General features: G+C 46.7%; 1 protein-coding gene across 1 annotated transcript in view; it reads left to right on the forward strand.

Annotated features, from left to right (window-relative positions):
* LOC135056431 (hexokinase-1) overlaps positions 1 to 14,846 on the forward strand; it is a 139,181-nt gene that overhangs the window by 83,964 nt on the left and 40,371 nt on the right. Inside the window, exons 6-8 of the mRNA XM_063961577.1 lie at positions 1,823 to 1,922; positions 2,003 to 2,186; positions 4,026 to 4,181. Of these exons, the coding sequence (XP_063817647.1) occupies positions 1,823 to 1,922; positions 2,003 to 2,186; positions 4,026 to 4,181 (440 nt within the window). The remainder of the gene's footprint in view (positions 1 to 1,822; positions 1,923 to 2,002; positions 2,187 to 4,025; positions 4,182 to 14,846) is intronic.

Genomic DNA, 14,846 nt, shown 5'->3' on the forward strand with positions numbered 1-14,846 from the left:
AGTGAATTTGGGCCTAAAGTTAGGCTCCATTAAGGTTCAGATTTCGTCCCTATCCATTTTCTTTCAAAAGGAATTGGCTTCTCTTCCGGAAGTCCTTCGTGAAGGGGGTGCTGCATATCCAGCCTCCTTTTGTGCCTCCGGTGGCACCATGGGACCTTAACGTGGTGTTACGGTTTCTTAAGTCTCACTGGTTTGAACCGCTTCAAGCAGTTTAGTTGAAGTATCTCACTTGGAAAGTGGTCATGTTATTGGCCTTGGCTTCGGCGTGGCGAGTGTCGGAGTTGGCGGCTTTGTCTCACAAAAGCCCTTATCTGATTTTCCATGTGGAAAGAGCTGAGTTGCGGACTCGTCCTCAATTTTTGCCGAAGGTGGTTTCTTCTTTTCAAATGAACCAACCTATTGTGGTGCCTGTGGCTACAAGGGACGTGGAGGATTCCGAGTCCCTGGATGTGGTCAGGGCATTGGGGCCAGAATGGCTCGGGTTAGGAAAACAAAGGCTCTGTTTATCCTGTATGCAGCCAACAAGGTTGGCGCTCCTGCGTCTAAGCAGACTATTGCTCGCTGGATCTGTAACACGATTCAGCAGGCTCATTCTACGGCTGGATTGCCGTTACCGAATTCGGTTAAGGCCCATTCCACTAGGAAGGTGGGCTCTTCTTGGGCGTCTGCCCAGGGCGTCTCGGCATTACAACTTTGCCGAGCAGCAACTTGGTCGGGTTCAAACACTTTTGCAAAATTCTACAAGTTTGATACCCTGGCTGATGAGGACCTAATGTTTGCTCATTCGGTGCTGCAGAGTCATCCGCACTCTCCCGCCCATTTGGGAGCTTTGGTATAATCCCCATGGTCCTTACGGAGTCCCCAGCATCCTCTAGGACGTAAGAGAAAATAAGATTTTAAACCTACCTACTTTTTCTCGTAGTCCGTAGGGCGCCCGTCCCAGTGCGGACAACATCCTGCAAGACTTGTATATAGTTGCTGCTTACATAAGGGTTATATTTTTCAGTTGGATCAGTTTTGGACTGATACTGGTTTTGTTTCATACTGTTGACTGGTTCGTATCTCCCATGTTTTACGGTGTGAATGGTGTGGCTGGTATGAATCTTGCCCTTGGATTTACAAAATCCTTTCCTCGTACTGTCCGTCTCCTCTGGGCACAGTTTCTCTAACTGAGGTCTGGAGGAGGGGCATAGAGGGAGGAGCCAGTGCACACCCATACCTAAAGTTCTTTTTAGTGCCCATGTCTCCTGTGGAGCCCGTCTATTCCCCATGGTCCTTACGGAGTCCCCAGCATCCTCTACGGACTACGAGAAAAAGATTTACCGGTAGGTTTAAAATCTATTTCCCACCACCTTCTGTGACTGGGGCTCTCTCATCAACAATAAGGTTACTTGGCATTTCAGGTTCTCGAGCACCTCAATTATTGGCCAGAGTACCAAGTAACACTGCCTCCATTCCCATGGCCTACCACTAAACCCCCATGAGTACAGATAAACCAACACTTGATCTAAGCCAAAAGGCCAAGCAACAAATACAGTATATAGACTTTCTAATTTCTGTATCAAAAACATTTAAGCAAGTGCAAGATATAATAATAAGAGAACAAGCATAAGGTGTTGGTTTTGGAAATCTATGTGGCCACAAGTGAGGTACGTTTCTATACATTCACATCCATGCCTGCATTTATGGGAAGATATTATATTACAGTATTTAGCATATTCATTCATCTCTTGTATAACAAGATTTAAAGAGCCTGTAATAAAATATCAACATTAAGGTTTATTTTAAGAACCAACAAACCCGTCTTCGGCTCTCTCCCCAGGACTATGATGCAGATATTATGGCCGTTGTGAATGACACAGTTGGGACTATGATGACTTGTGGGTTTGATGATCAGCGGTGTGAAGTTGGCATAATCATAGGTAATGTGATAAAATCATTTATGTGTAAGATCCTACACATGGATGTTGTGGTATTTAACTCCTCTGATGTATTTTTTAAGGTACTGGAACCAATGCGTGCTACATGGAGGAGCTGAGGCACATTGATTTAGTGGAAGGAGATGAAGGGAGGATGTGCATTAATACAGAGTGGGGGGCATTTGGAGATGATGGATCCTTGGAGAACATTAGGACAGAATTTGATAGAGAGATTGACAGAGGCTCCCTAAATCCAGGAAAACAGCTGTAAGTATCTTCACAGGTCCAAAACCGTTCAATGCTAAGCCCCAAAAATGGTTAACTTCATTTTTATGTAGGTAAAATACACTGTGCTGCCTTGATTTTTCCCCTGAGCTCTTTAAGAGAAATAAAATAATCTGTGCTGTCTCCCTATTCAACTACAGTCATCAAACCTATAACGGACAGTGTGATAATGACACCCGTCAACAATCTCAGATTCCAGTTAAGCTGCTGTGACATTGAGTCTACCCACCTTTATAAATCCACCAATTCATACAGAGCAGCTCTGCAGAGAAAGTCTGCAAGCCTGTCTCTTACTAGGGCACACTGGTGTATTCAGTTTAATAAATAGCCTTCTTTGTAGGAAAGGTACAGTAAGTACGAAGGCACATTGGGTGTCACTGCATTTATGACATACTGGAATTAATGTGTGCTGGAATGTTGGTGGAACTATCTGCAGCTCAAATAGTAGAGCCAGGGGCATGGAGAGAGGGGGTTGCCTTACTGGGTGCCCGGGCTTGCCAAAGGGTTGTAACCATTCACTGAAGAGGTCAGGACCACAAATCCCCTGTGGCTGCTTCTACACAGACACGGCTCCCCTGGTCATACCCCACCACCACTGGGGCTTGACCAAACTATCAGCTGTCCTGCTAACAGGACCAGAATAAAGGTAGGGTAAATTGTTTCATTGATCCTGAGCAAGAATGGTGCTGGGTTTCCCTTGAAGAAGACAGATATACAGTAGGTGCCATGTGGTTAAGGGATAGGTTGTTATTATGTAGTGACCAAATATTCTATGAATCCTGGTCTAAAAGTAACAAGTGCTGCAGTGATGTCAATAGATAATTAGTGGGTCTAGACACCTACCTACCCTTAGTGCGACCTATAACCCGCTACTCTGAAGGGGATCCCATACCTTTCTCATCCAGGATCACTGAGACACAGTATGTAGCTCACTCAGCATGGGGTGGATGAACTGCAGGACACTGGGAGTGAGGGAGAGAAGAATTAGATTGGAGGGAGGAATGAACTGTAGGAGGTGGAGGTAGAAGGGGAAATCGTCTGCTAGGGAGGGTGTGCAATGGATTGCAGGTTGTGGGGTAAAAACCACAGAGACACTAATATAAAACTTAATTACAGATAGAAGGGGATGTGTACTATATTTAATGAGAGGGGATGGACTTTGGGTCTCAGTCTTTATTAACCATTACTTTACTGTTGGTACTGTATGTTTTCCATTGCCTTTCACTGTGTACAGTGTTACAAGCTAGCATGGGGGTGGGGATGCAGTGAGAAGTGGAGTGCTGGTCAAGAACCCTATAGGCCCTAGTGACGTATGCATAGGGCTTCCATTCCTTTGATATAGCTACACATTCAGCATTGGTTACAGGGCCATAAAGCTCGGTATATTACAGATTGTAGGCATTGTTGCAAAGGATAAGAACTAAGGGCCTAATTCTGAGTTGATCGCAGCAGCAAATTTGTTGGCAGTTGGGCAAAACCATGTGCACTGCAGGGTGGGGGGGGGGCAGATATAACATGTGTAGAGAGTTAGATTTGGGTGGGGTGTATTCAAACTGAAATCTAAATTGCAGTGTAAAAATAAAGCAGCCAGTACAACCCTGCACAGAAACAAAATAACCCACCCAAATCTAACTCTCTCTGCAAATGTTATATCTGCCCCCCCCTGCAGTGCACATGGTTTTGCCCAATTGCCAACAAACTTGCTGCTGCGATCAACTCAGAATTACCCCCAAAAGCCCTACCCAGGTCAGTGAAAGACTTCAGTATTAACCCCTGTACTCTCTATAATAGGCTATTGGCTACTATTTGTTTTCTCCACAGGTTTGAAAAGATGGTCTGTGGCATGTACATGGGAGAACTTGTCAGACTTATCCTGGTAAAGATGGCTAAAGAGGGACTTCTGTTTGAGGGGAGAATTACACCAGAACTCCTGACTAGAGGGAAATTTGAAACTAAACACGTCTCTGCCATAGAGAAGTAAGTGACTGGCTAAACGTATATAGCGAATGTAAATATTCATAGTTCATACCGCTACAGGCTGTATATGGTATATAGGTTGTGTGTCTATCGATTTTGTATTACAATGCCAAGAAAACGAAGAGGCTGTCTTAATTTATTAAATATTTTTCTTTTTTGTCCACTAGGGAGCCCCGGACCAAAGGCTTAATGCTGGGTGGGAGCAGACAGGCACCAAAAGGGTTACTTTTAAGTTCCCAGCAGGTCTTGCCTCCCTATACTCCACCCCTGCAGATAGGCCCGACAGTTTTTTCTTTTGGTGCCGCAGGAGCAGCACAGTTCTTAGAGATGGCTGGTTACTTTTTCTTTACATATATTTTTCTTCAGCGTTGCAGCGCAGTGAACCAGAGCGGCATGCTGGCGCACTTAGAGCCCAGCATGCCCGCTCCAGCACCCGGACTCTGTGGTGGCAACGTCGGTAATAGGGCCGGGGTCTTTCACTGGGGGAGGCTACCTCATTAGCCTCCCCCACAGCCGCAATGGGTTCCGGAGGGTGAGTTGACTGGCTCCCAGCAGGGTAGGTTGGCATAGTCCCTAGGGTATAACATCTGAGGGGGTAGGGTGCCAGTCTGCAGCCCCTCCCCAGACCCAGGACAGACCAGTAGCTTGCTCAAGGTTTGCCTCTGGGGTATATCTCCTCCCTCCTCTCCCAATCCATCCCCTTTAATGCTTGGCAGCCATTTTAGAGCACATGCTGGCTGGGAGTTGATGAGAGAGGAGGGTCTGGCCACTGTCTCCCCTGTACCCCGCTTCTGCAGCCGGGTTCAGTCATTTTCTCCTGCCACAATTGAAAAGTGGGCGCTAAAGATTAAATAAAGATAAATGAAAAATATTTTAATAGACGGCAGCTCACACAATGAGGATCTGGGTATCCTCAAATTAAAGGACACAAGGTCCAAAGAGTTGATATATCAAATGTGAGCGCACAAATAAATTAAATAGAAATTTCTAATTTAATCAGAGGCTGCTGGTTTAATAAAAATACCTTTATTCATCTCCTAAAAACAATGAATTACATAAAACATTTATCAAAACATCTCAATAAAAATAACATGAAAAGAGAAATGGATGCAATATAACATATATAAGCTCTAGCCAATTGGACTTTTGTGTCAATAAATGGCATGCATACCGGTATGTTAATTTGTTAAGTCAAGCACAGCACAATCTCTTCATACAGTCCTGCTGGTTAATAAAGCTGTTATCTCCCTCCAGGGGACTTAGTAGTATCTACGACGTTAAAAAGCTGTTAGATAAGCATATGTAGTATGTATGATAAGAGAGTCATAGTCCCATACTATTTGCTGCTGAAGTAGCTGTTTGCTTTTGCAACTTTGTTCAAGCAATGATGTTTAGCAGCAATTAAATGATTTCATGAAATGGTGCAGGTATTTATTTGTTCCCCAGCATGACACTCCTGTGGGCAAATGCTTACCCCTCCACACTGCGGCGGTTCTGGTGTCGTCTGCCTGGCTGGGTAGTACTGGCGGCGTGCAACTATCTCCGGCTGAGCATTAGACGCTGAAGCGTGTGGTTTGGCAGGGAGCGCTTGGTTGTGGACCGCGACTTCCGGATTTTTCGGAGCTTCCGGCTTCCGGTGCGTTCCACCTGACGTTCTTGCTCAAGGTTTGCCTCTGGGGTATATCTCCTCCCTCCTCTCCCAATCCATCCCCTTTAATGCTTGGCAGCCATTTTAGAGCACATGCTGGCTGGGAGTTGATGAGAGAGGAGGGTCTGGCCACTGTCTCCCCTGTACCCCGCTTCTGCAGCCGGGTTCAGTCATTTTCTCCTGCCTGCTGATAGCACAGGACAGTTGAGTAGCTTGGCCCCTCTTGTTCTATTGCATATAAGTGGCTGAGTAAATGTGTGTGTGAGTGTTTTAACACTGTGTGGAGCTTGATAGCACGGTTCTTGTACAAGGACCTAGGGGGTAATTCAGAGTTGATCGCAGCAGCAAATTTGTTAGCAGTTGGGCAAAACCATGTTGCACTGCAGGTGTGGCAGCTATAACATGTGCAGAGAGAGTTAGATTTGGGTGGGTTATTTTGTTTCTGTGCAGGATAAATACTGCTTTATTTTTACACTGCAATTTAGATTTCAGTTTGAACACACAGCGCAAATCTAACCCTCTCTACACATGTTGTATCTGCTCCCCCTGCAGTGCACGTGGGCCCTCATTCCGAGTTGATCGATAGCTGCTGTTGTTCGCAGCGCAGCGATCAGGCTAAAAAATCGTCACTTCTGCGCATGCGTATGGTGCGCACTGCGCACGCGCGACGTACTTTCACAAAAGCCGATGCAGTCTCACACAAGGTCTAGCGACGCTTTTCAGTCGCACTGCTGGCCGCAGAGTGATTGACAGGAAGAGGGTGTTTCTGGGAGGTAACTGACTTTTCGGGGAGTGTGTGTAAAAACGCAGGCGTGCCAGATAAAAACGCAGGAGTGGCTGGGGAAACGTAGGCGTGGCTGGGTGAACGCAGGGCATGTTTGTGACGTCAAAACAGGAACTACACAGACTGAAGTGATCGTTAGCTAGGAGTAGGTCTCGAGCTACTCAGAAACTGCACAGTCTTTTTTTGCAGCAGCGCTGCCATCCTTTCGTTCGCACTTCTGCTAAGCTAAGATACACTCCCAGAGGGTGGCGGCCTAGCGTTTGCACTGCTGCTAAAAGCAGCTAGCGAGTGATCAACTCGGAATGAGGGCCATGGTTTTGCCCAACTGCTAACAAATTTGCTGCTGCGATCAACTCTGAATAACCCCCTTAGTTCGGCATAGGTTCCTCAGGGACAGTCCGCTGCTAAATTAAGTGGAACTTTTGGGACATACAGTGCTGTTTTACAGTATATTGTACAATGTCATCCAGGAGCAAAAAGATGGTCACACCCGAGCCTCCCACTCGTGCTGCATGTTATGCTATTCTGTCTCCTCAGGATCCACAGGACACTGGCAGATGCAGAGCCTGTGTGGTCGTACCACCGCAACAGGATCCCCCACCTCCCCCGGTTCCTCAGGATCCAGCGTGGGCAACCACACTGACGCAGTTTATGACGAAACTAGTGGACCGTTTGAATACGCAGCAGGTGGCTCTGCAAATGGCACAGCCGTCAACTTCGGCACAAGGTCAGACATATATATGTCCGCCCCCACAGGTTGATCCCTCATGGGTTAAAACATTAGCGCAATCAGTCCAGGGATTATCTCAGGTCTCTGCTTCCATGCAACAACTTTTAGATAGAGGTAAGCTTCCCAGGCTGACTAACACTTCTTGCGGAACTGCTGCCCCAGGTTCAGACGGTGTTTCGGATTCAGACACCCCAAATTCTGACCAAGAAAGTAGGTCAGGGGAATCTGATTTGGATGCAGCTTCAGGTCAAGAGGATTCTTTCTATGGCTGACGTAGAGGCCCTAATCAAACAAGTGAGGTTGGTACTAGATATTGAGCAAGTAGATCCTGCTCCAACCTCTAAGACTTTTTTAAGAAACCTAAAAAGGATTCAACAAAGTTTCCCTCCTCTGCGCAGTTGGACGATTTACTGGAGGCAGCATGGGCTAAACCGGATAAACTGTTTCAGCTCTCTAAAAGGTATCAATTATTCTATCCGTTTCCTGCTAAGGAGAGGTCAGAGTGGAAAACTCCCCCACCAGTGGACGAGCGTTCCTCGGTTTTCCCAATCCCAGATACTTCATTTCTTAAAGATGCAACGGATCCCAAATTAGATGCCTTTCTTAAGATAGCATATTCTCATGCGGGAGCTATTGCCAGACCGCAATTAGCTTTGGCATGGGTGACCAAAGCAGTTTTCTGTTGGGCTGACCAGCTTCAACAGGGCCTATCCTCAGTTAGTAGGAAACAACTACTGACACTGGTAGCACATATTCAAAAAGCAAACGCCTATCTGTCGGAAGCAGCCCTAGACACAGCCATACTTACATCTAAAGTCTCTGCTTCTACAGTGGCAGTAAGACGATCCTTATGGTTGCGTTCTTGGAGAGCAGACGCTTCCTCCAAAAAAGCTTTGGAGGCTCTTCCATATGCAGCAGATACCCTATTTGGGAAAGAACTGAACGATATTGTCCTTCAACTGGCTTTCTGCTAAGAAGGCTTTTCTCACATCTGCAGCAGCCCCCAAGCATAAAACTACCTTTCATCCCTTTGGTGTCCAGGAACGAGCTAAGGGCCAGGCCTCCTCCCGTTACCAGGCCCAAGCAAAGACCACCAAGCATCGCACAAAACAACCTTGGGCTACAAGACGCCCAGCTGCCAAACAGGCAGACAAACCTGCAGCGTGACGGGGAGGGCCCTCCTCTGGGGGATCCCAGAGTGTGGGGCCGACTTCTGTCTTTTGCTTCAAAGTGGTGGGACATCACGACGGACGGGTCAGGGAAGTCGTGACAAAAGGATACGCCTTGACATTTTGGTGCCATCCCTCAAAGAGGTTCTTCACCATGGGGATTCTCAGGGATCTCGGAGAGACAGAGGCTCTACACAAATCAGTCGGCTCTCTTCTCGCCTCCAACGTCATTGTTCTGGTGCCACGGGACCAGAGAGGACAAGGGTTTTACACTAGTGATGAGCGGGTTCGGTTCCTCGGAATCCGAACCCGCCCGAACTTCAGCTTTTTTTACACGGATCCGAGCGACTCGGATCTTCCCGCCTTGCTCGGTTAACCCAAGCGCGCCCGAACGTCATCATGACGCTGTCGGATTCTCGCGAGGCTCGGATTCTATCGCGAGACTCGGATTCTATATAAGGAGCCGCGCGTCGCCGCCATTTTACACGTGCATTGAGATTGATAGTGAGAGGACGTGGCTGGCGTCCTCTCCGTTTAGAGAAGAAATAGATGTGAGAGTGAGACAGTGACACTTCATTTACTAAGGCTTAGGAGGAGTACTCAGACAGAGAGTGCAGAATTTTGCTGATAGTATTAGTTAGTTATACTAGTGACAGAGTGAGACAGTGACACTTCATTTACTGGAGCTTAGGAGGAGTACTCAGACAGAGAGTGCAGAATTTTGCTGATAGTATTAGTTAGTTATACTAGTGACTGACCAGTGACCACCAGTGCAGTTTTATATTATTTAATATAATCCGTTCTCTGCCTGAAAAAACGATACACAGTGACTCAGTCACATACCATATCTGTGCTCAGCCCAGTGTGCTGCTGCATCATCTATGTATAATATCTGACTGTGCTCACACAGCTTAATTGTGGGGGAGACTGGGGAGCAGTTAGGTTATAGCAGGAGCCAGGAGTACATATTAAAATTAAACAGTGCACACTTTTTTTCTGCAGGAGTGCCACTGCCAGTGTGACTGACCAGTGACCTGACCACCAGTATATAGTATACTATATTGTATTGTGAATGTCTGCCTGTAAAAGTTAAACACACGTCGTGTGACTTGTGTGGTGTTTTTTTATTCTATAAAATAAAAAACTCATTCTGCTGACAGACAGTGTCCAGCAGGTCCGTCATTATATAATATATACCTGTCCAGCTGCAGTAGTGATATATATATATTTTTTATATCATTATTTATCATCCAGTCGCAGCAGACACAGTACGGTAGTTCACGGCTGTAGCTACCTCTGTGTCGGCACTCGGCAGTCCATCCATAATTGTATACCACCTACCCGTGTTTTTTTTTTTCTTTCTTCTTTATACATACTACATCTCATTATCATCCAGTCTATATTAGCAGCAGACACAGTACAGTACGGTAGTCCACGGCTGTAGCTACCTCTGTGTCGGCACTCGGCAGTCCGTCCATAATTGTATACCACCTACCCGTGGTTTTTTTTTTCTTTCTTCTTTATACATACTACATCTCATTATCAACCAGTCTATATTAGCAGCAGACACAGTACGGTAGTCCACGGCTGTAGCTACCTCTGTGTCGGCACTCGGCAGTCCATCCATAATTGTATACCACCTACCCGTGTTTTTTTTTTCTTTCTTCTTTATACATACTACATCTCATTATCATCCAGTCTATATTAGCAGCAGACACAGTACAGTACGGTAGTCCACGGCTGTAGCTACCTCTGTGTCGGCACTCGGCAGTCCATCCATAATTGTATACCACCTACCCGTGGTTTTTTTTTCTTTCTTCTTTATACATACATACTACATCTCTTTATCAACCAGTCTATATTAGCAGCAGACACAGTACGGTAGTCCACGGCTGTAGCTACCTCTGTGTCGGCACTCGGCAGTCCATCCATAATTGTATACCACCTACCCGTGGTTTTTTTTTCTTTCTTCTTTATACGTACATACTACATCTCTTTATCAACCAGTCTATATTAGCAGCAGACACAGTACGGTAGTCCACGGCTGTAGCTACCTCTGTGTCGGCACTCGGCAGTCCATCCATAATTGTATACCACCTACCCGTGGTTTTTTTTTTTTTTCTTCTTTATACATACATACTACATCTCATTATCATCCAGTCTATATTAGCAGCAGACACAGTACAGTACGGTAGTCCACGGCTGTAGCTACCTCTGTGTCGGCACTCGGCAGTCCGTCCATAATTGTATACCACCTACCCGTGGTTTTTTTTTCTTTCTTCTTTATACATACATACTACATCTCTTTATCAACCAGTCTATATTAGCAGCAGACACAGTACGGTAGTCCACGGCTGTAGCTACCTCTGTTTTGGCACTCGGCAGTCCGTCCATAATTGTATACCACCTACCCGTGGTTTTTTTTTCTTTCTTCTTTATACATACATACTACATCTCTTTATCAACCAGTCTATATTAGCAGCAGACACAGTACGGTAGTCCACGGCTGTAGCTACCTCTGTGTCGGCACTCGGCAGTCCATCCATAATTGTATACCACCTACCCGTGGTTTTTTTTTCTTTCTTCTTTATACATACATACTACATCTCATTATCAACCAGTCTATATTAGCAGCAGACACAGTACGGTAGTCCACGGCTGTAGCTACCTCTGTGTCGGCACTCGGCAGTCCGTCCATAATTGTATACCACCTACCCGTGGTTTTTTTTTCTTTCTTCTTTATACATACATACTACATCTCATTATCATCCAGTCTATATTAGCAGCAGACACAGTACAGTACAATAGTCCACGGCTGTAGCTACCTCTGTGTCGGCACTCGGCAGTCCATCCATAATTGTATACTAGTATCCATCCATCTCCATTGTTTACCTGAGGTGCCTTTTAGTTGTGCCTATTAAAATATGGAGAACAAAAATGTTGAGGTTCCAAAATTAGGGAAAGATCAAGATCCACTTCCACCTCGTGCTGAAGCTGCTGCCACTAGTCATGGCCGAGACGATGAAATGCCAGCAACGTCGTCTGCCAAGGCCGATGCCCAATGTCATAGTACAGAGCATGTCAAATCCAAAACACCAAATATCAGTAAAAAAAGGACTCCAAAACCTAAAATAAAATTGTCGGAGGAGAAGCGTAAACTTGCCAATATGCCATTTACCACACGGAGTGGCAAGGAACGGCTGAGGCCCTGGCCTATGTTCATGGCTAGTGGTTCAGCTTCACATGAGGATGGAGGCACTCAGCCTCTCGCTAGAAAAATGAAAAGACTCAAGCTGGCAAAAGCAGTAGCACCGCAAAGAACTGTGCGTTCTTCGAAATCCCAAATCCACAAGGAGAGTCCAATTGTGTCGGTTGCGATGCCTGACCTTCCCAACACTGGACGTGAAGAGCATGCGCCTTCCACCATTTGCACGCCCCCTGCAAGTGCTGGAAGGAGCACCCGCAGTCCAGTTCCTGATAGTCAGATTGAAGATGTCAGTGTTGAAGTACACCAGGATGAGGAGGATATGGGTGTTGCTGGCGCTGGGGAGGAAATTGACCAGGAGGATTCTGATGGTGAGGTGGTTTGTTTAAGTCAGGCACCCGGGGAGACACCTGTTGTCCGTGGGAGGAATATGGCCGTTGACATGCCTGGTGAAAATACCAAAAAAATCAGCTCTTCGGTGTGGAACTATTTCAACAGAAATGCGGACAACAGGTGTCAAGCCGTGTGTTCCCTTTGTCAAGCTGTAATAAGTAGGGGTAAGGACGTTAACCACCTCGGAACATCCTCCCTTATACGTCACCTGCAGCGCATTCATAATAAGTCAGTGACAAGTTCAAAAACTTTGGGTGACAGCGGAAGCAGTCCACTGACCAGTAAATCCCTTCCTCTTGTAACCAAGCTCACGCAAACCACCCCACCAACTCCCTCAGTGTCAATTTCCTCCTTCCCCAGGAATGCCAATAGTCCTGCAGGCCATGTCACTGGCAATTCTGACGATTCCTCTCCTGCCTGGGATTCCTCCGATGCATCCTTGCGTGTAACGCCTACTGCTGCTGGCGCTGCTGTTGTTGCTGCTGGGAGTCGATGGTCATCCCAGAGGGGAAGTCGTAAGACCACTTTTACTACTTCCACCAAGCAATTGACTGTCCAACAGTCCTTTGCGAGGAAGATGAAATATCACAGCAGTCATCCTACAGCAAAGCGGATAACTGAGGCCTTGGCATCCTGGGTGGTGAGAAACGTTGTTCCGGTATCCATCATTACTGCAGAGCCAACTAGAGACTTGTTGGAGGTACTGTGTCCCCGGTACCAAATACCATCTAGGTTCCATTTCTCTAGGCAGGCGATACCGAAAATGTACACAGACCTCAGAAAAAGAATCACCAGTGTCCTAAAAAATGCAGCTGTACCCAATGTCCACTTAACCACGGACATGTGGACAAGTGGAGCAGGGCAGGGTCAGGACTATATGACTGTGACAGCCCACTGGGTAGATGTATGGACTCCCGCCGCAAGAACAGCAGCGGCGGCACCAGTAGCAGCATCTCGCAAACGCCAACTCTTTCCTAGGCAGGCTACGCTTTGTATCACCGGTTTCCAGAATACGCACACAGCTGAAAACCTCTTACGGCAACTGAGGAAGATCATCGCGGAATGGCTTACCCCAATTGGACTCTCCTGTGGATTTGTGGCATCGGACAACGCCAGCAATATTGTGTGTGCATTAAATATGGGCAAATTCCAGCACGTCCCATGTTTTGCACATACCTTGAATTTGGTGGTGCAGAATTTTTTAAAAAACGACAGGGGCGTGCAAGAGATGCTGTCGGTGGCCAGAAGAATTGCGGGACACTTTCGGCGTACAGGCACCACGTACAGAAGACTGGAGCACCACCAAAAACTACTGAACCTGCCCTGCCATCATCTGAAGCAAGAAGTGGTAACGAGGTGGAATTCAACCCTCTATATGCTTCAGAGGTTGGAGGAGCAGCAAAAGGCCATTCAAGCCTATACAATTGAGCACGATATAGGAGGTGGAATGCACCTGTCTCAAGCGCAGTGGAGAATGATTTCAACGTTGTGCAAGGTTCTGATGCCCTTTGAACTTGCCACACGTGAAGTCAGTTCAGACACTGCCAGCCTGAGTCAGGTCATTCCCCTCATCAGGCTTTTGCAGAAGAAGCTGGAGACATTGAAGGAGGAGCTAACACGGAGCGATTCCGCTAGGCATGTGGGACTTGTGGATGGAGCCCTTAATTCGCTTAACAAGGATTCACGGGTGGTCAATCTGTTGAAATCAGAGCACTACATTTTGGCCACCATGCTCGATTCTAGATTTAAAGCCTACCTTGGATCTCTCTTTCCGGCAGACACAAGTCTGCTGGTGTTGAAAGACCTGCTGGTGAGAAAATTGTCAAGTCAAGCGGAACGCGACCTGTCAACATCTCCTCCTTCACATTCTCCCGCAACTGGGGGTGCGAGGAAAAGGCTCAGAATTCCGAGCCCACCCGCTGGCGGTGATGCAGGGCAGTCTGGAGCGACTGCTGATGCTGACATCTGGTCCGGACTGAAGGACCTGACAACGATTACGGACATGTCGTCTACTGTCACTGCATATGATTCTCTCAACATTGAAAGAATGGTGGAGGATTATATGAGTGACCGCATCCAAGTAGGCACGTCACACAGTCCGTACTTATACTGGCAGGAAAAAGAGGCAATTTGGAGGCCCTTGCACAAACTGGCTTTATTCTACCTAAGTTGCCCTCCCACAAGTGTGTACTCCGAAAGAGTGTTTAGTGCCGCCGCTCACCTTGTCAGCAATCGGCGTACGAGGTTACATCCAGAAAATGTGGAGAAGATGATGTTCATTAAAATGAATTATAATCAATTCCTCCGCGGAGACATTGACCAGCAGCAATTGCCTCCACAAAGTACACAGGGAGCTGAGATGGTGGATTCCAGTGGGGACGAATTGATAATCTGTGAGGAGGGGGATGTACACGGTGATATATCGGAGGATGATGATGAGGTGGACATCTTGCCTCTGTAGAGCCAGTTTGTGCAAGGAGAGATTAATTGCTTCTTTTTTGGGGGGGGTCCAAACCAACCCGTCATATCAGTCACAGTCGTGTGGCAGACCCTGTCACTGAAATGATGGGTTGGTTAAAGTGTGCATGTCCTGTTTATACAACATAAGGGTGGGTGGGTTGGCCCAAGGACAATTCCATCTTGCACCTCTTTTTTCTTTTATTTTTCTTTGCGTCATGTGCTGTTTGGGGAGGGTTTTTTGGAAGGGCCATCCTGCGTGACACTGCAGTGCCACTC

The sequence above is a fragment of the Pseudophryne corroboree genome, chromosome 3 (assembly GCF_028390025.1).
Source record: "Pseudophryne corroboree isolate aPseCor3 chromosome 3, aPseCor3.hap2, whole genome shotgun sequence".
Taxonomy (NCBI): Eukaryota; Metazoa; Chordata; class Amphibia; order Anura; family Myobatrachidae; genus Pseudophryne; species Pseudophryne corroboree.